General features: G+C 53.7%; 7 protein-coding genes and 1 non-coding gene across 8 annotated transcripts; 5 read left to right on the top strand and 3 right to left on the bottom strand.

Moving 5' to 3' along the window:
* The first annotated feature begins 254 nt into the window (after positions 1-254).
* On the top strand, positions 255-4511 carry BO86DRAFT_452740 (uncharacterized protein). The gene is made up of 2 exons (XM_025676946.1): positions 255-853; positions 949-4511. Exons 1-2 carry the CDS (start codon positions 554-556, stop codon positions 4273-4275), a joined length of 3627 nt encoding a protein of 1208 aa, XP_025533021.1. The 5' UTR covers positions 255-553; the 3' UTR covers positions 4276-4511.
* A 167-nt stretch (positions 4512-4678) lies between these two features.
* Positions 4679-6716, top strand: BO86DRAFT_385119 (uncharacterized protein). Its single transcript, XM_025671037.1, has 4 exons — positions 4679-4851; positions 4923-4970; positions 5047-5484; positions 5554-6716. Exons 3-4 carry the CDS (start codon positions 5074-5076, stop codon positions 6532-6534), a joined length of 1392 nt encoding a protein of 463 aa, XP_025533020.1. The 5' UTR covers positions 4679-4851; positions 4923-4970; positions 5047-5073; the 3' UTR covers positions 6535-6716.
* A 362-nt stretch (positions 6717-7078) lies between these two features.
* On the top strand, positions 7079-7150 carry BO86DRAFT_t19. Its single transcript has one exon. It is a non-coding gene; the product is annotated as a tRNA-Arg (tRNA).
* Positions 7151-7693: 543 nt separating this feature from the next.
* Positions 7694-9239, top strand: BO86DRAFT_385118 (uncharacterized protein). Its single transcript, XM_025671036.1, has 2 exons — positions 7694-8687; positions 8775-9239. The coding sequence occupies exons 1-2, from the start codon at positions 8000-8002 to the stop codon at positions 9200-9202; spliced, it is 1116 nt and encodes a 371-aa protein (XP_025533019.1). The 5' UTR covers positions 7694-7999; the 3' UTR covers positions 9203-9239.
* A 50-nt stretch (positions 9240-9289) lies between these two features.
* BO86DRAFT_352411 (SDR family NAD(P)-dependent oxidoreductase) lies at positions 9290-10534 on the bottom strand (the record flags this gene model as incomplete). The annotated part of the gene is made up of 4 exons (XM_025669477.1): positions 10282-10534; positions 9941-10206; positions 9421-9838; positions 9290-9340 (listed from the first exon to the last, which is right to left on the bottom strand). The coding sequence occupies exons 1-4, from the start codon at positions 10348-10350 to the stop codon at positions 9290-9292; spliced, it is 804 nt and encodes a 267-aa protein (XP_025533018.1). The 5' UTR covers positions 10351-10534.
* Positions 10535-10948: 414 nt separating this feature from the next.
* Positions 10949-12364, bottom strand: BO86DRAFT_429033 (L-rhamnonate dehydratase; the record flags this gene model as incomplete). The annotated part of the gene is made up of 3 exons (XM_025675625.1): positions 10949-11916; positions 11990-12212; positions 12275-12364. The coding sequence occupies 3 exons, from the start codon at positions 12362-12364 to the stop codon at positions 10949-10951; spliced, it is 1281 nt and encodes a 426-aa protein (XP_025533017.1).
* Positions 12365-12750: 386 nt separating this feature from the next.
* BO86DRAFT_405996 (putative C6 transcription factor) lies at positions 12751-15824 on the top strand. The gene is made up of 5 exons (XM_025674141.1): positions 12751-13144; positions 13292-13326; positions 13383-13499; positions 13571-14942; positions 15016-15824. Exons 1-5 carry the CDS (start codon positions 12939-12941, stop codon positions 15794-15796), a joined length of 2511 nt encoding a protein of 836 aa, XP_025533016.1. The 5' UTR covers positions 12751-12938; the 3' UTR covers positions 15797-15824.
* An 809-nt stretch (positions 15825-16633) lies between these two features.
* Positions 16634-19616, bottom strand: BO86DRAFT_78689 (putative Ste20-like serine/threonine protein kinase). Its single transcript, XM_025677678.1, has 5 exons — positions 19482-19616; positions 19214-19320; positions 19122-19152; positions 18732-19048; positions 16634-18670 (listed from the first exon to the last, which is right to left on the bottom strand). The coding sequence occupies exons 2-5, from the start codon at positions 19263-19265 to the stop codon at positions 17007-17009; spliced, it is 2064 nt and encodes a 687-aa protein (XP_025533015.1). The 5' UTR covers positions 19266-19320; positions 19482-19616; the 3' UTR covers positions 16634-17006.
* Positions 19617-19754: the final 138 nt, after the last annotated feature.

Genomic DNA, 19754 nt, shown 5'->3' with positions numbered 1-19754 from the left:
GCCGGTTCTCCTACCATCTTCGAGCAATGAGGGTTTGCTCTCAGCCTGAGCTGTCTATCATCTAAGAATGAGGAGAATCAGAGTGGTGTGCTATTCGGGGGGCCTGAGATTGAGAAAAGTAGAAGAAGGTGGTGGTGGTGTTGGTGGTTGGAGAATACCTTATAGTGTTAGTCGGCACGGTAATGTAGGTATTGAGTGTTCGGCACCGCCTCGCTCGGCTCTCCTTCCGACTCTCCTTCTTCTTCTCCCCCTCCCCCATCCATACCCCGAGGGGTTCGATAAATAATACCAAGACCGCAAATAAACTAGGTCACCAGGGAAAGGGGGTACAGTACGGAGTACAGTTCAACCTGCTTCCTGTTAAGTTGATCTTGTGCCACCTGAAGTCAGCAGGACAATCATCCATCCATCTCTTCCCCGTGCTTCTCTTAGACCAGCCAGCCACTTCTCTTCTTCCCGCTCTGCCTTCGTTTTCACCTCGCTGTGCTCGACGCAGACAGTCTACTTTGCGCAAGGCTCATTTTTCTAGTGAGAACAGAAGACTAAGAAGGAGATGTACGGCTCTAATACAGGGCCTACACAGCCAGAATGGCGCCTCACGTCGACCACTACTTCTTCAAGTCCTGCGACGCCGCACAATCCCCCGCAGCCGTCATGGCAGGCAAACCCCCCTCTCCCAGCTCGCCCAACATCTCATCAGGGTAGTTCACGACCGAATACCAATTCTCCTCTGGTGAATAACGCGGGCGCAAATGTCTCTCCAACTTCCAATATGGCAGGAATGGACACGACTTCATGGGGGGTGAAATACAACAGGCAGCAGTTACAGGCCCCAAGCCCCCCACCACTCCCGGTAAGTGTACCAAAGTACAGTCTCCGTACACTGTATACATACACCTGGCAGTACTGCCAGAATATGGGGGCTTGCACAACTGACAAACTCCCCAGCCGCGACCTCCAAGCACAACACAGTCCCATTCAATCCAGACGAATTCTTCCGCCAATAGCTCCTTGGATTTCCAAAGGCCTTCGTCGGCAACTCCAGTGCAGGCAGCTCAAGATGCATTGAATCCATATCCGCAATGGACAACGAGCGCTCTTCCAGTGGCATACCATCAACAGACTCAGTCCGTACCAACACAGGCCACGCCGCCACCTCCTACTCCTTCCGGTTACCAGGGCTTCGCTTCTCATTCCGGCGGCCAAACGCAGGATCATTCACAACCTCCACCATATTCTAGCGCCGTCTTCAGTCAACCTCATGATTCTCCCGTACAGCGGCCCAGCCCAACAGCACCAATGCAAGCCAACCTCGTAGGGCTTGCAGCGCCTAATTCAGGACTGCCTCCACTTGCAAGTCCACAGCAACCCCATTCGTCATATATCGTTGGACATCCAGAACCCCAGTCTTCGTGGGTTCATGAGACAACCACCAGCATAGCCCCTGAATTGCTACCTGTCGCCGCGCCTCCGGTGCCACCCAAAACTAATCCCACTTCGATCCCTACTAGCGCCTCCGCTCTTGGCCCTGGCACCCCTTCTGCCTGGGAGCATTTATCGCCGACGCCAGGGAACATCGACGATGTTGCGGCTTTAGCTCCCAAGCGTGAACATGCAAGCCCAGTGGGCGCGGGGTTCCCCTCTCACTTACCTGCGGCATCGAATTCAGCACCTCATAGCTTCCCTAGTAGCTCTGGGCCATCTCCAGCAGACTTTCACACAGGTAATACTAATACGCAGCCGGAGATTCATGATTCTCCTGTTAGTGTTGATACAGCACAGGACGATTACGAACCGCCCCTCTCGCTTGGAATGGATGCTAGAGTTGATAGTACGGAGTCTATTGACAGCTCCGTCTCTACTTCAGAAACCGTGGAGAGTATTGATGGTGTCATTGAAGCATGGACTCGCCCTCTTACAACAAACTCACAAAACCCTGACCTAGGTGATGATGCAGAATCAGAACATGCAGTGCAAAGTGAGAGCAAGACAAGCATGAAAGGGACCGAAAGTAAGGCTGGTGAAGTCCAAGGAACACATCGGACAGCGCTTGCGTCATTGAATCGGCCTGATCCCTTTGACGATCTTGATACCTGGTCCAAATCCTCCTTGGAACGATATGTGGCAATGCTACGGAAGGAGGCTACGGCAGATACCGATTCGGATAGATTTGAGATTTTTACAAGTTTCGTGGCCAAGGAGACGAAGCTACGTGAAGTCTTGTATAGCATTGATCCTCACTCAAAGAGTGCCGACCAGACAACGACAGGCACTTCTCCTTCAGCATCGGTAACACCAACTGCTCTTGCAAGCAGCAGCGAGATTGATCGTGCGTCTCCTCCTGTGGAATCTGGACTGTGTCCAGTGGAAACCGAGGACCTCGCTGTACCCACTAGTACCGCGGACGAATCTGGAGATGGCAGCTACAGTCCGGGTGGCAGGCCAATCCTTAGGCTTCACACACCCGATCCCGCAAATGTGAAAAGCTCCCCATCTCATAATGTTGCCCCTTCCTTTGGTGCACAGATAGTATCCCCAAGACCTGCCTCAGTACCGCCTACGATGATCGATCATGCGGCACATAAGCAGGACCTCTCCCCTCTGGCTACTAATCCCCCGCAGCCGATTTATACGCCGTTCCGTTACACGGAGGGCCCTCAGAGGGGTTCAGATGCCCTCGTATTTGATCGTCCAGCATATCAAGCCTATTCTGCCCTGCGTCAAGCATCTGCTGAAAGCGGGCGGGTGATGTCCAACGGCTTGCTTCCTGCATCAGAAGACCTCTCATTGCCTGCAGAGGCACCAAATCATGCAGGGCAGGACGAAACGTTCATCGGTCTTATCAGGGAGAAAAGCATTGCGTATCGAAAAACAGCCTCCCAGAAGTCGTCGACTCTCCCACCACTACCCGCCTCCCTTAGACAAGGCAGACTTCCTGACCCCTGGGACGAACTACGCTCAATCGTGTCATCGTCACTAGGCAAAGAATCTGTGAGCGGCACTGAGAATACCACGAAAAAGGAGCCCAAGGGAATAACCAACGACTTCACCTACATTCACGAGGCGTTAAATACCTGGGCTGCTTCGAACAAGTCTCGTAGAGACGCACTGGAGAAGGAACGAGTCCAGCGGCAGGAAGAGTCCGAAAGACACATTGATGCCCTTTTCCACGGAAAGGAGATAGGTTATGCTGATATCAATGTCCTCGAGGAGGAATTCCGTCAGAAGGAGGCTCGCTGCCAGCTGGAGGAGGAGAGGCAAGAACTGAACGACTTTATTGCACGCGTCTTTGATCCGCTGGACAAACGGTTGAAAGAGGAGGTCCTGGTATTACAAACCGACTATGAAGCCGCTCTCGCCCAGCTTGACGACGGTGACAATGCAATCCCAAAAACGGTCAAGGACCATAGTCATGTGTCTAAGGCAATGAAGACTGTCAATGAGATCTACCGTGACCTAGAAGCTCGCTATCAGAAGCGCCTTGAAATTGCTTTGGACCGCGAACGTCGACGAAAGAAAGCTGAGAGGCGGCCCCTCGTTTATATGGGCGACTCAACCGCCCTCAAACGGCTGGATCAAGAATTCGATCAGATGGAGAAGCGCAATAAGCTGGAGGCTGCTCGAGAACGGGATGCTAGAGCCAATCGATTGATGGACTCTTTCGATTATGTTATCATGCATGGTCTCGGAGAAAACCAGAGAGTACTCGATGACATCACTGCAAAGGTATCACGAATCGACGCGGCAAGCCTTCGTTCTTCTCCTCTCTCAGAGAGTGACATTGTGCAATTATTCAAATCAGTCAGCCAGTTCATTGACTATTTGCGCGAGGACTCCGAGTCGATACTCGAGAATTTCGGTATCGCCGACGCATCTCTCAACGACGCCGATTATAGTGTCTCGGTTGCTGAGGCTCGATGCTCAGACGCCGAGGCTGATGTTTCTCGTCAACTCGAGGCTGAGAAGAAGAAAGAAGATAAGAAGATCCAGGATGATCTAGAATCCAAGCTAGAGAGTGTGAGGGAAGGGCCAGCTCGGGTGACCGCTAGCATCAAGGATCTTCTCCGTTCCCTCGGCCACGATGCTGCCTCCGAACAATCGCCTACTCTATTGCAGGAGCCTGTGCAGCCGCCCAACAATGCTCGCTCCCCGAGTCCCGGCTCCGCCACCAAGCCTGCCTCGGGCCACCCTGCGGGAGACGACGAGCATCAAGAGCGACTTCGCAAGGCATTGGAGAATGCGAAGAAGAGGAACGCTGCAAGGAAGGTCACATGAGGATGAGCACAAGCTACTTGCTCGTAGAATCAACTTTCCTCAGTACATATATTATCAGTGTTTTTAATATGTAATTAGAAGTCCCGTGGAGCCTTACGCTTCTTATCTTTTATCTTTTGCCTTGTTTCTATTGGGGCGGTGGGGATACTCCAGTGTGGCGTTGGCCACATAAATTTAAGGCTAATGTTTTCTGGTAGAGTATATTGGATACACTTACGGGGATGCGGCACAATCAGGGAGAACGGTCTTCTGCTGCCAAGTGTGGAGGTTGCAAGCTGAGGCTGTAGGTACTGTATATGTCGAGATGCGCCGCACGCCTTCAGTATCGATAGTCGATGTCGAGTGGCTGCGCTGCGCTGTGCTCGGCACAGCGCAGCGCCGGCACGACAACCACAAAGCTTGAGTGCTTTGTTCGCTTACCGACCCATGACCCATAACTTACACCTTGAAACAGCAGATACGTCCACGGCGAACCCTGAGGCGCAGTCTTTGGCAGGTTGCTACCAGTGGTGATCTACGCCAGCCCACCTTGAGAGTTGGTCCGCAATACGAGGCTCGGACGGCGCATTTTCTACTGTGAGTCCGGTTGATTGTCACTGTGCCAGCTTGTGGGCGAATGCACAGGACTGAGTACGACTGCCTGGCAGCGAAGAGTACCCGCTTTCGTCCTTGGTTCGGAGCAAACTCTATATAATGTCAGTTTCGCCAATGCAGCATGGAACAGATTATCTACTGTATTGTCCCCACTACACACATCTAATTGAAGTCTAGCTTTCGCCGAAGCACGACCGAGTATTCATGTCTACTCCTACTCGCCAACTTCGAAGACTGTCGATTACCGGTGACATGCCAACAGTCCGCCCCAGAAAAGAGATCGTCAGAAGTCAGGCCGAGGACAGCGATGACAGTGATGGTTCGGATGGTGGAAGCGATTCCAGCGCAGACGAAACGGCAACTCCGACGGCACACTCGGTTGTACACGGCGCGTCAGGCCTTTCTTACGACCTCTCCAGGCTGTCTTTCGGTTTCAAGGCCAGAGCTCTGGTGGGATTGACGAGTCACTTCGACGTGATCCGCTGCCAGGAGACGCAAACAGGATACGGGTTCCAGTTGTCAGAGCGGCCGCACGTTCATCTCGGAGCAGAGTCTTTCACTTGCACTTGTTCGACGTACTCGAGTCAACTCAGTGTACCGTGCCAACATATCTATGTAAGTGTGACTCAAGTCCACTTGTCGGGAAACTCTCTTTTACTTCTCTTCAATACTAACCGTCAGAAGTGGCTTCACGATCAGCTTCATGGCCGCCTCTTCTCCCGACCTCCTACCCCCGACATTCCTCTATCCAACCATGACCGCCTACCGAACCTGGGACGCATCCGACAACTGCTCGATAGCAAGATACCTACCATTGCGCACGAATCGGACTGGCCGTATTCGCCCTTCGAGGCCCACGGGGGGATGAACCGCCAGGAGATGGTCAGGGATATCATGTCCGCCTTCGATAGCGCCATCCTGCCCGAGGACTTCCGTCCGGACCTTGCCGGTGATGAGCCGGGGCAGGCCCGCACGCCCGAGCAGTGCGTGGTGCAGGGAGACTTTGCGGCGACCTTGTTCCGGCTGGCTGTCCACGACGACGCAGTCTACGCTAGTCTGCGCAAAGCGATGCCCATCGGGGCTTGCACGGCGATATACTTTGACAAGGTCCAGCAGAGACTGCGGAGCTTACTCGCCGGCTTCGATCGGTACTGCCAGACCGGGCAGCTTCCGACGGGAGTCCGGGTCTTGACTGCCAGGACTGTGCTGGAGGAGATCCACGGTCACGTCCATCGGATTCAGAGAAGCATCGTTGCGCGGGCACCCCACGGCGCAGATGGGGCTGCGAAAGCGCTCGTGACGCTGCTGGAAGATATCTGCGGCCGTAACCGGGATCCCTTGGAGGGCAATACCTGGGGTCGAGAGACGTTTGACGGCGAGGACGAGGACCGGCGCAATCTCTATCACCAGCTCGTTGGCAGGACCAACGAGACTGGAGACTTCTTTGTCCTTGATGTTCTCGAGCAGCTTCCCCTTCAGGACCTTCGTCAGTTCGAGGAGAAGCTGAAGGGGGTCCTGCGCAAGGTGGAGGTAGACCGCGCACCCAAGGCGTATATCATCCGGCTGGACGCGCTGATCCGTGCTCTGGCATCGACTGACGCAGGTGCTGGTCAGAAAAGGCCGTCTTCAGCTACGACTACCGGCAATAGCAAGCGAGCTCGATAGATTTCAGGCGCGGCATTGCCTCATTCAGAGGATCTTTCACTTTTTTTTTTCTAAGGCTAGATAGCGTTGCATTGGGTGGTTTCTTTCGTTTATACCCTTGCCGCTGGTGATTCTTTTGTGCTCAACATGTCATATTTTCATTGATCTCAATCTCAGCCTGTCAACTTTTCACTATATGTTATACTCCCTGCGACATCCATCATTCTCGTTCATCAGCCGCATCTGCTTCGTATACTAGAGTACTACTGATGTCATAGCAGCGGATTGCGCAAAGGTCGTATACTTTGGGCGCCCGGTGACACAACAGTCATGCACGAGCCATGGTTCCACGCGGGCTTCGAGAAGCACTACTTGGGAGATCCTTGCCCTCGTTCCGCTGGCCCGGGAAATGTACAATGGAAGTGTGCCGTGGTTTGCGGGACAGCTACCCATGCAGATATGAGATCAACTCATGTCGATTAACCATACTCCAAACCATTCGGCTCTAGGTCATCCACTGTGGTTGGGACGTAAATGTAACAATGTAGCAGTTCTGCAACAGCAAGGCCTGCTGGCCCAATGGTAAGGCGCTTGACTACGAATCAAGAGATTGCAGGTTCGAGCCCTGCGTAGGTCATTACTTTTTTTGACTTTTGTCATCATACTTTCTCTAAGATAATTCCTCCGGTTTAGACCTTTTTGTGTTTGTATGGCTTTGAAGGAAGCGGTTGACTGTTTTTGTGGACTTTCTCCTGCTGGTCTCGGATGTTATATCTGCTGGGTCCGTCTTGGCTCTCATGAGTTTGATCAGGCTTTCTTCACATGTGAGTATCGTCCTCCCAATCGATTCAATATATATCTGGCCTCGACCGCTCAACACACAATGCGGGCGACACGAGTTCACCTGAGCGTCGTTCTATAACGGCCATCAGCCAGCGTCCTATCCCACGGACCAATCGGCGCACAATCCTCTGCGGAGGAGAGACCGGGAGACGACCCAGCTAAGATGTGGAGAAAGGTTGGAGATATATTACATAGTATGTTGAGACTCGAGAGTGGGGTTCGTGGAGAGTCCGAGGGGCAGTCGACTCGGCGTAATGGCTACCGATCGCGAAGTAAACAAGTCAGGAGATCTCGAGCTCCCTCATTGCCCCTCTCCCATCCCCGCACGCGACGTAATCCCGAAGAAATGCTCGTCCCCAACTTCAATTGTACTGAGCATTACATGTTTTGCAAAGCTTTTGTTCTCCTCTCGATTCGAAACCCCTTCCCCCCTCGTCAGCTTTGCGCCTCCCGCTTGACCTCAGCCTCTCAGGGCTTGCTAGCTCGCATCGCCGTAGATCCTGATCGTCCTTAATTACCCCGCAGTTTTCGTCACCTGGAAGCCTAGCACAACACCTCTTCAGGACGAGTTTCCTCTTCGATTCTGGAGTTAAGGAAAGAAAAGGAAGAAAGCAGCCACCAACCCCAACCCCAACCCACCAACATGTCCAAACCAATCCCCATCGTGGACTCCCACATCCACCTATTCCCCGCATCCCACCTGCCGACCTTGGCCTGGCACGGGCCCCAGAACCCGCTGGGCGCGCAGCACTCGGTCGACGAGTACCGCCAGGCGACGACGGCCGCGACCACAAGTACGCCGAGCGCCGCGGGCGCCGCGGGCGCCGCGCCCTCCTATCTCCGGGGCTTCATCTTCCTAGAGACCGACCGCATCTCCTCGGTCGAGGAGGAGTCCGAAAAGCTCGGCTGGTCGCATCCGCTGGACGAGGTGTCCCTTCTGACGCGGATCATCACGGGAACCCCCGTGCCCGGGGAGGGCCATGCGGAGGCGGATCGCCAGCTGTGTCTCGGGATGGTGCCGTGGGCGCCGGTGCCGGGGGGTGCGGCGGTCTTGGAGAGGTATATGGGGCTGGTGCGGGAGCGGACCGGGGAGGATGTCTACCGCAAAGTCTGCGGGGTGCGGTATCTGGTTCAGGATAAGCCGAAGGGGGTGATGGGGCAGGCTGGGTTCGTGGAGGGGCTGCGTTGGCTGGGGAGGCAGGGGCTGGCGTTCGATCTGGGGGTGGATGCGAGGCAGGGCGGCATGTGGCAGTTGAGGGAGGCGGCGGAGATGTTAAGGGGGGTTTTTGATGACCGGGTGGAGGAGGGATCGCGGGTGAAGGTCGTTATCAGTGAGTGTTTTTTTCCCCCCCTGCTCATCCGTTCCGGGTGAATCCTCTCGTGGGTAGGAGGGATATCTGACTTGGTTCTGTGGGCAGACCACCTGTGTAAACCGAATCTCCGGCTGCCGTATCATGGCCCGGCTTCTGTGGCCACTCATCCGGATTTCTTGGAGTGGTCGTCCTTGATCATGGCCATGGCCCAGTATCCCTCGACCTTTATGAAGCTTTCCGGCGGATTCTCGGAGCTGCTGCCGCTGGAGGAGGGGTCGGAGCCCGATGTCAAGGCGCTGGTGGACCGGATGCAGCCGTGGACGGATGTCGTGTTCGATGTCTTCGGGCCGCAGAGAGTCATGTTTGGGTCGGATTGGCCGGTGTGCAATGTCGGTGGCGGAGGCAATGCGGTGTCGTGGGGCCGGTGGAGGAGGGTCGTCGACGAGATCTTGGACCGCAGAGGCTTGTCCCAGGCGGAAAGGGAAGGGGTTTGGGGCGGTGTTGCCGTTCAGGCTTACGGCGTGGAGGTTTGAGTCTTTATGAATGTTTACACTTAGGCTTCCATTCATAGCTATATATGTGTTATATGCAGGGTGCCAGTCATAATACAAGATCCCGGTCTACTGAAGATTCACAAACAATCCACCATCCACGAGCAGCTGTGCACCAGTCTGTTGTTCACCCCCCTAGCAGTCAGTAATGGACCTCGGCGAGAAAAGATCACAGCTATCAGGGCCAGGCAGACACTCACCACATAGCCACTTAACTCCTCGCACGCCAGAAACACCGCGGGGCCCGCCAGATCCGGCGGCTGGCCCAGACGTCCCAGCGGGATTCTGCCTTCCATGTACGTCCGCTTCGCGGGGTCGCTCATATCCTCGTCGTTCAGCTGCGTGCGGATGGTCCCCGGCAGCAGCGCATTGCAGCGGATGCCGTACTTGCCCAGCGCCACGGCCGTCGACTGCATGAGGCTGAGCACGCCGGCCTTGGTGGGCGTGTAGTGGGTCTGCTGCCCGCCGCCGACCAGCGCTGAGATGGAGCTGATGCCGATGATCGAGCCGCCGGGCGGCGACTGGGCGAGCGCCATCTGTCGCGCGGCTGCCTGCACGGCGTAGAAGGCACCGGAGAGGTTGGTGTTGAAGGTGTGGCCGAGCAGGGAAGGGTCGACCCTGTCAGAGATCCACGATTAGCATTGTCGGTCTCCGATCATCGATATGGCAGAAAAACCCTTTTCGGCCACCGCAGAAACAAGCAAGTGCGCATGAACGTACTCCAAGAATTCTTCAAACTTGCACACCCCCGCATTGCTCACAAACACATCCAGCCGTCCGAATGCCTCGACCGTCTGGGCGACGAACTCGCGCCCCGTCTCGGGCTGCGAGATATCCCCCGCCACGGCGATGAATCTGCTCTCGTCGCCTCCGCTCACCGCGGACGCGTCCTTGCGCAGCGCCTCCAGGAGTGGCTCGTCGTTCGGGCCCCCGAGGTGGTTGACGGCTACCTTGGCGCCGTGTCGAAGGTAGTCGAGGGCAATGGCCTGGAAAGCGACTCAGTTGGTCGGACTGGTTCGGCCTGGGAAAGTCATCGCAGGAGGAGGGAAACAAAAACTCACTCTGCCAATCCCGGTCAACCCGCCGGTGATGGCGGCCACTTTGCCGATGAGGAGTTGCGGAAGCGGCATGGTTTGGTGTTGTGATTTGAGAGTGTTGTTGGTCAATTTTCCCACCAGGAGTCGTAGAACAGACCTCAATTGGGGGCGAATCCGCCGGGGAATTGCCTAGATATATCTCTACCTTCGAAATGGGACCTTCGCTGGAGGATTTGGCCTTTTCTTTTCTTTTCTTTTTTTTTTTCCTCGACAAATGCTACAATCAATGCTAACCCCGCCGAAGCGATAAGACAGTGGGGAAGCTGGAAAGGGAGGGGGGCACGTGGAGTCGCGGCCTCGGGGGTTTCGCGGTGTTGATACCCCGAGCGAACGTGTGTTTACCCCACACTTGCTCGTGTCGCTACTTTTACCCGACTCGGCGCGGTGCACAATACACATACTGTACATCTCCACCGTCGGAACCATTCGTCGGTCAATGAGAATTTTCCGTCTATGAACATGGAGTAACATCATGAAACACGAGTCAGAAGAAAAAAAAATGAACATCAGTCATACATGGGACATTTAAAAGAAAAAAAACAATGACAATAAGAAAAGTAGGATCTACTGCGCGCTGCGCAATCCTGTTAACAGCCTTCCCTCACAAGACTCGCGTCGTAGATCATTCATTCTATGCAGTTCCGTTGGCCTCGGGCTGTTCTGCTACCGGAGCGGGCAAGCCCTTCTGGGGAGCCGGGGTGAGGATAGTGGCGGCGTTGATGAGGGGGGCAGCGGGGTTCAGCTCGAGGCCGAATCCGGGCTTGTCGAGGATCGACACATCCAGGTAGCCTTGAGTGGGAATGGGCTCGTTCAAAAACAGATTTCCGAAGACCGGCTCAACCGTGCTGCCGTCGGGCGAGTTGGCCAGGTACTCCTGGAACGGTGTGTTGGGCTGGGAGACCACAAAGTGGTATGAGTATGGGCCGGAAGCGTGGGGGACCACGGGAATATCGTAGGCTGCGGCCATGGCCGAGACCTTCAATAGTTCGGTCAGACCGCCAACCCACATCACGTCCGGCTGCACAATATCCAGGTTGCGCCCCTCAATCAGCTTGCGGAACCCGTAGCGCGAGTACTCGTGCTCGCCGGTGGTGAACTTGACCGTGGGATGGGCTCTCTTCAGGAGCGCATGGCCATCAAAGTCATCCGGGGTGAGACACTCCTCCCACCAGTCAATGTTGATGCCGTCAGCTTCGCAGCGCTTGACGAGCTCAACGGTGTAGGGGACGTTCAGGGACATGTAGCAGTCCACACGCAGGGGAAAGTCGGGGCCGACCGAGTCGCGCTGCTTGCGCAGGTAGGCGACGTTCTTCAGCAGACCTTCGGTGCCCTCGTCGGGGCCGTGGGGGAGGGCGACCTTCGCGCCAATGAAGCCGGCGGCCTTGGCGGCGGCGGGCTGCGGCCCAGTGCAGTAGAAGTGCAGCCGTGAGCGCGTGGCTCCGCCAATGAGTTTGTAGACAGGCTCCTTGCGGATCTTGCCCACCAGATCCCACAGGGCCAGATCGATCACGGAAATGACGGCCACAGGAAGACCTTTACGGCCGTAGAACATCGAAGCCCGATACATTCTCTCGAACAAGTCGTTGGTATCACGGGGATCTATGAACGAGACCCTAGGGATTAGTCATCGTTCATTCTATGAACTCGAGAGAAGACCTAAGCTGAGACTCACCGGCACCGATCAAGAAACGCTCGAAGTGTTGGTGAACCAACCAGCAAGCCGGGGGGCCACCGAAGCCCGTGGCGAAGCCCTTGGTTCCATCGGTGGCTTCCAGCTCGACGCAGAAAGAGCCGAGGACGTTGATACCCCACGAGGTCCGCGAGCCACGGTATTCCGCCCATTTGGTCATCGGGGTCGAAATGTCGCTGTCAATCAGCCAGTGACCACCCTTGACCTGAAGAGAGAAGGAAAAGTTAGGGTGTTTCTCGCTACATGCGAATGCCGGTTGCGACTTACATTGTGATAGTCACCTCCGGAGCCCACTCCGCTTGTGATGAAAGTGCGGACTTCCTTGATGCGGGGGAAAGTGGGCGTAGTGCTGCTCATGGTGACGATGACGTACAGGCAACAGAATGTAATTTCAGAACAGAAACCAAATGAGAAGAAATGAAGAAGAAGACAGCCATTCTCCCCCCGGAAAACCTCTCATATTTGAACACATGCGACCGGGCGGGCAGCGCGAGTTCGGGGTAAAAGTGACCGAGGTCAACAGCTTTCTCTACAGCTCATCAGCTGACTGGCGGATCGGGCCTTGCCCCAGGAAGAAAACAAACCAGACAAAGAAGCGCCGCGGTGGGAAATTGCGGGGGTGAAAGGTTATTCCCACTCTGGGTCGTGGGCCTTAGCCTGCCCGCACTTGCACCGCCGCACGCACTCCCGCCTGCCTGTCTGCTCTTCGCCTTTCTGCCTCTTCCCTTTCCCTTTCGCGTTCCCCGGTCTCTTTTCTTTTGTTGTTCAATTCGGTTCAATTCCTCCCCCGATCTTCACCTCAACCCCCCCCCTCACCCTGTCTGTCATCATGAGGTTTTCCTGAGTACTGATACCAATCGCCGTGGCTAAACCGACCTCCCCTCCTTCCTTGCAGATCCCGATTCGCCGAAGTACAGTACAGTACAGTGCTATGCCGAATTCTGCTGCAGCACAACCACCACCAACAGCTCCTCCTGCTGAGCGGACTCCACCACCATACCGACCTTCTGGCGAGCCAGAACGGTACCAAAGCGGAGATGAGTCTTGGTCCGCTGCTGACAGTGACAATGACCGGGTGGCCCAGAACGACTCGAGTGCTTCTCGAGCACTGAAGCGCAAGCGCCCCCTCACTGTCTCGTATGTCTCCTCTTCAACCCAGCCTAAAACAAGCTTTGGATGAATGAACACTCTTCGGGCATCTTGCATCTGCATTTCGCCCTGTACCTTCCTTTGTGAAACAGTAGTGGCTGTCGTACCGATCTGACTAACGTCCTTAACCACAAGATGTGAGCTTTGTAAGCAGAGGAAAGTCAAATGTGGTAGGTGAGCGGCGTGGTAGTGCAATGTTACATACATGCCTTGCTAACCTTGCTAGATCGAGCTCAACCCAGCTGTGGGTGGTGTGCACGCAATGGCCAGTTGTGCGAGTACAAGGAACGCAAGAAGCCCGGCCTTCGTGCGGGGTATGGCAAGGAGCTTGAACAGCGACTCGGTAGGCATATTGTCTTCTTGCCAATCTCATACATCCTCTTGTAGCCCGCTCGACTGATATCGGAGATACAGACCGCTTGGAGGAAGTTATCCAGACGCAGGCTCGTCTCATCGAGAAGCATATCATTGGGGGTCAATCACGTCTGGACCGAGATGCTCTCCACCCTGCACCTTTCTCGTACAGTTCGCCTTCAGAGCCTTCTGCCGCTCATGGAACAAGCCCTCAAACTACCTTCCACTTCCAGGAGCCAGCCTCATTCCCGCACCCTAACCGTCAATCTGACGTCTCTATCACAAGTCCCTCGGACATGTCGGTGCGGAACACGCTACCAAATCACCTTCCGAATGGCATCTCTTCTGCCCTAGCGTTGCCTCATCTTTCCAATAACTCGACCCAGAGTGATTATACAGGGAATGAATCTTCTTTGAGGGTCCCAGTGTCATTATACAACAGCCAGGAACAATCATTAGCTGACCCAGAACTCGATCTCCCCCCCTATGATCTACTATATGCACTAGTCGATCTCTACTTCGAACACATCAACACTTGGTGTCCCATACTCCATCGCCGGACTACGCTCGATACGTTCTTCGGACCCTCTCCGTTGGAAGAAGCTGATAGGGTCGTACTTTATGCCATTGTGGCAACCACGCTCCGCTTTTCGAATGATAGTCGACTCAACGCGCAGAATCGGAAGCGATATCATGACTCGTCGAAGCAGAAGGTGCTTTTCTACGGTCTGGAAAACTCTTCGGTCAAAGCGCTCCAAGCTCTGGTGATTTTAGCGCTGGACTTGGTAGGTTCTTCCAACGGCCCCCCGGGATGGAAGTTACTTGCTTTGGTCACGCGTTCCGTAGTCCAACTGGGCCTAGCCGTGGAGTCCAAATCCTCGCTCATTGCCCCTCTATATCCTTCCATTTATACCCTGCGCGCAGTCACCCTTCCAGATCCTGACACCTGGATTGAGGATGAGAGCAGACGGAGGCTGTTTTGGATGGTTTACCTCCTAGACCGATACTCAACTATCGCCACTGCATTTGACTTTGCCTTGGACGACAAGGATATTGACCGCAAGCTTCCATGCAAGGATGAATACTTCCACAAGAACCAGCCGGTCGAGACTCGGTGGTTCCGGCGCACCAGCGATCGTGCTGAATATTCGAGTCGCGCCGAGAATGTGGGAACATTCGGACTTTACGTGGAAATACTAGGGATACTATCCCGAATACACACCTTTTTGAAGAGACCCGTTGATATAGGTGCGCTTTCCGATGTCGAGGAATGGCAAGTGATGTATCGCAAGCTCGATAGCGAACTCACGTCCTGGGAATTCAATCTTCCAGCCGAGTATGCTTATGAAAACTCGTCCCGCCTCTTCAGTGGACCCAAGCATAGCCGGAACCTTCACTGTGACTGGGTTCAACTACACGCCACATATCAAACGTGAGTTCTGTCTGTGGTGTAGATATCACACCCTTGCACTCAGCCCCGCGGTAAAATCGCTAACACTTTGTAGCGCTGTGATTCGACTCCATTCGTCGGCCGCGTACCCGACAACCCGTTCTCCAATCTTTACGCCATCATACAGTGCTAGCCAACGGTGCTTGCTGGCAGTTGACAACATTCTTTCTGTGACCCGCTATGTCGTAGAAAATAACATGCTAGACAAGATGGGGCCGCCTTTTGCCTTCACCCTCTGGGTTTCTGCTCGCCTGCTGCTTGTCCATGGATCCACCATCGCCCACATTGTTAGCCCCGACATCATCTTCTTTGTTGACACACTTTCTCAAATGGGGAAGTACTGGAAAGTGGCAGAGCGCTATAGCTCCCTCCTACAGCGCGTACTCGACGAGTATGGCGAATACCAACAGTCCAGCACCAATGAGGGTGAGCGCGTCACGCCATCGTCCGTCAAAATCCTCGCAGATATGCGTCGCTGTGCATTTGATCTGGACTTTCTCATTTCACGACAGCCGCGCTCCTCCCCAGCTGGCAGCCAACCACCAGCTCCTGCAGTCGCGCCAGCACGCAATCTAGCCCCCAATGAGCTAGAGTACCTCGATGTATTCGGCTTCTTCAATGTCCCGCGGGTGCCAGCCGGTAGAGGCCCTGAGATTCTCAATTTAGATATGGGGGATGCAGTCAACGAGCAGATGCCGATCAATGGCCTTACAGGAGCTGGCAGTGCGACCGATCCTGTCGTTGATAGCGCCAACACAAACACGAACGAGTTCAACATCACCAACTATCTGATACCAACACCAGAGACTGACTGGTTGTTTCGTCCGAGCGGTTGAAAGAGCACTGGCGAAACCATGTCTAATGATACCACTAAGTGAATTTCAAACACATGAAAACACTTAGCTGGTACCAGCCAATTGAGGGACCGTCTCCAAAGTCACAGGCAGTCATGCGGCAAGAGCTTATGAGTCCGACGAACAGTGACTATATGTGCCACTGTCTAATCTACCATGACAGCGGCGCAACTCCGAGCTTCACTCTTCCATGTCCGGGTATTTTTGGATGGTAACAACGTGTTTCAACAAAGAGTTAGCGCGATAGAAAGTGGGCAGGAGGGAAAACCGCTCCTCGCATTGAAGTCCTTTATGGGAACCAAGAGTCTGCTTCTGTGAACCTGCTTGGTTCCGGCCGTTTCCATCCCTTTTTCCATTTCTACCACGTCTCTCTCTCTAAATAAGCGAGAGGACGAAGCAGGTCTTACCATTGATCTCAAAGTGGCAGGCTTGAGCCTTTTGAGCATGATTACTCACCACACCATCTGTCATGTGGGGCTAGCTTGGGTACTCCTCCTACCACTCCATATATGATGGGAATAGTAGCGCCCACGATAGACGTCTACCGCAAGAAGCTAGAGGATGCCACAAGATCTCTAGAATATATATCACGTAAGCTGTTAGCACCAAGTCAAGTCTATAAGGAGCATTTTATATCTTTCTAGATGCAACAATTCAGGCATGTGACCTATCGTGAATTCGCTGGAAGTAAATTTGTTCATGTCCATCAGTCTCAACCTAAGAAAACATTGCTATAGAAAGGGAGAGGAAGACTTGAAAACTTCATACCCAAACACAAAAGGAACTCGAAAAACAGATAGAGGTAGTGAACAAAGTCGAGAGCCTGCTTGACTTGAGAAGATCCAGTTCTTTCTTTAGTAATCATGATGAGGATAACAAAGGTTCCAGCCCAAGGTAGATAGAAATGTCATGCATACATTGAACGGAACGAGAAAGTAATGACTTCAACAGGAAAGCATGCCAAGTTGACTAAATAAAAGTGTAGTCCAGGGGTCTTGAATCAGCAAGTCTCTTATTAATGAGAACACCAGGCATTGGCTTTATGGAAAGTGGTCCAATGATAGAGATCTGCCAAGTTTGTCCGAACAGATGCGGCCGAGAGCGAATATGTGCGAAGGAAGATTCATTAGTATCACCAGCGGAGCCTGAATTTCCAGTAGCGGACCGCATCGTTACCCCAAAAAGAAGACAATTAAGCCCCGCTTGAGTTTGAATCATCGTCGGATGGCTCGATCCGAACAAGAACTTCTTCGAGGAACCCCTCCAAGAACGACGAGACTTGGGCACCCATTCCCACAGGAGCCTCATTATCCCAACGTTCAAGTCTCGTGAACATCCCGCACAGATCGCCCACAAGAGACTCCATCATCTCGTGAGCGTGGTACTGACGCGCTTGCTGTTTATAAACATCGGTGCTCTTATTGCCAGCGGAGTTGTGAGTAAGGATTTCTAAGCGGCGTGCCCGGCGCCGTATGGCGGCTTCGAGAGCAGGTAATATCACGCTGTTCAAGGCGGTAATCTCGGTTGATGAGGACTGTGATGGTTGATTTCTTGCTGTCCGTGGAGAGCTGTCAAAGGAGCTCTCTGTCGCGATCTGAGACTGGCTTCGGCTATGCTTCACTGGGGCAGGTGTGTTGTTTTGCGCTAGCAGTTGCTGGGATCGGGACGATGGCGACTGCGGTGACATGCGCCTGGGAGTAGGAGGAGGCCGAGGCAGTGGTTGCGGCGGCACGAACAGCTGACGTTGTGGGGTAGATTCTGTCGCAGGTTTGAATCCCTGACTTGATGAAGGGCCAGGAACAGCATGAGAGGGGCTCTGTCTCTGAAAGGCTACATCCTCTGTGTAATGTGATGGTTGCGTTCTCTCATATCCCTGTGTTGCATGAGCATCGCGGCGACTGTTCGAGGAGGCTAGGGAAATGTTTGGTGACTGATCAAGGTTGAGGAAACTCAAGTCTTCGGCTAACGCTTGCTGTAGAGCTCTATCGTACTCATTGCCGGGACTCTCTTTAGGCTGGCGCGTGGCTGGCTCTTTGAGATAAGAAGGTGTATGTGGTCTGACCTCTGATGCCGAAGACTTGATAGGAGATGGCGGCAAGGGAATTTTAGAGGGTGAGGATGGTACGGATACAGCGCCTGGAGTACGAGGTAGCGGCATCGGCACAGTAGAGGCATTGCTTTTATCGCGTGCAACCTCTATGCGACTGCTTGCCTTCAGGTTTGGTTCAGCAATATCATAAGCTCGTGCATTCACGTCTGCTTCTTTCATGGGCTTCAGCGCAGGAGCTCGTCCTCCAGCAGGGCGGACAGTGCCAAAGTCCCAGAGATCGTCTTCCTCGTCGACTGGGCTGGTCTTGGATTGAGGCTCTTGATAGTGATCCTCGTCGTCGTCGGTCGACTTTCCATGAAGAGTGTTCCAGCGCTCGTAGCGTTCAATCAATTCCGTTAGGTATGTTGTCTTCTTCGCCCTTTTGATGAATGGATGCTCCAACAATTCTCGAGCTGAAGGTCGCTCCCGCGGATCCCTCCGCAAGCAAAGCTCCACGAAGTTCTTGAAGGCTCTGCTGTAGTCTCCGTGCAAAGTCGGAGGAGGATTTTTTGGAATCAAGAACAAAACCTTCATAGGATGAATATCCGAGTAAGGTGGCTCTCCATTCGCCAGCTCAATTGCAGTTATTCCAAGAGACCAGATATCGGCCTTGTAATCATAGCCCGACTGTTTGATTACCTCCGGTGCCATCCAGAATGGTGTCCCCACGAAGGTATTTTTCTTAGTCATAGTTGCTGATAATTGACTCGAAACGCCAAAGTCTGCGAGCTTCACCTGGCCACTAGATGTAAGAAGGATATTGGCAGCTATACAACGAATTAGCTGGAGTTGAAAGGGCCGATGAATGAACAATCTGAGCAACAGCACCTTTGACATCACGGTGTAGCTTTTTGTCGCTATGCAAGTAGTCCAATCCCCGAAGCAACTCTCGGAGAATTATCATAATATACTCCTCCGGAATTGTGCCTGGGCGCATCAAATCCGAACAACTACCACCAGAGCAGAACTCCATAACGATCCACAAGCTAGAGCCTTTCAAGAACGAGCCATGATACCTGGTCACGTAGGGCGAATTGAGCTCCGACAAGATCGCAATCTCTTGAATGATATCTTCAACCTCATCTTCGGCATTCTCCACGTCGATGATTTTGATCGCAACGGATGCTCCGGTACGTTTATCAACCCTTAGATCGGAACACAGCGTGAGCGATGACCTCATGGATCTTCTGCAAACGGAGAATAGGGACAGCACCATACCCTTTATATACTTTCCCAAAGCTTCCGCCACCTAGACGACAGTCGGTCAGGGAAGCCAGCTAACAGTTCGAGGCGGCGAAGCGGATACGTACCGATGCAATTCTGCTTCATGTAAATTGTCTCTGGATCTACGAGGCCTTCCATTTTTTGGCTGTGTTCTGAACCCGCGATCTGATAGTGGCCAGTGCTCAACGTGGCTCTGTCATAGTCAATCTAAGAATCAGCATTGAAGGCCGACACAAAAGATATTTATGGGCGGGGACAAAAAAGGCAGGGAGCAGGGGATGGGCCAAGACGTTTCGAGGAGTGCTATAGTGGATGGATCGTCCAATCAGCCATGAAAGAATGATGACAACATACCGATCGCCTAGAATCCAGCAGTCTAGGAGGTATGGAACGAACAGATAAGATTCAATGAAAGGGGAGGGGGGGGGGGGGTCAATTCTATGTCAGAGTTCACAAGGGCGATGAATCGGGGATTAAGCTCAAGTGCCACCCGTGGAATGCGAGACACTGGTCGATCAGTGCACGATCAGCTGGTGGGCAGTTGTTGAACCCAGGACTTGCACTGTTGAGAGAGGAAGAGGGGGAGGAAGGAGGAAGCGGTAAGTTAGAAGAACAGACAGAGACAAG

The sequence above is a fragment of the Aspergillus japonicus genome (assembly GCF_003184785.1).
Source record: "Aspergillus japonicus CBS 114.51 unplaced genomic scaffold BO86scaffold_2, whole genome shotgun sequence".
NCBI classification, from domain to species: domain Eukaryota; kingdom Fungi; phylum Ascomycota; class Eurotiomycetes; order Eurotiales; family Aspergillaceae; genus Aspergillus; species Aspergillus japonicus.
Note: the sequence above shows the minus strand (reverse complement) of the source record. Positions and strands in the feature narration are given on the sequence as shown.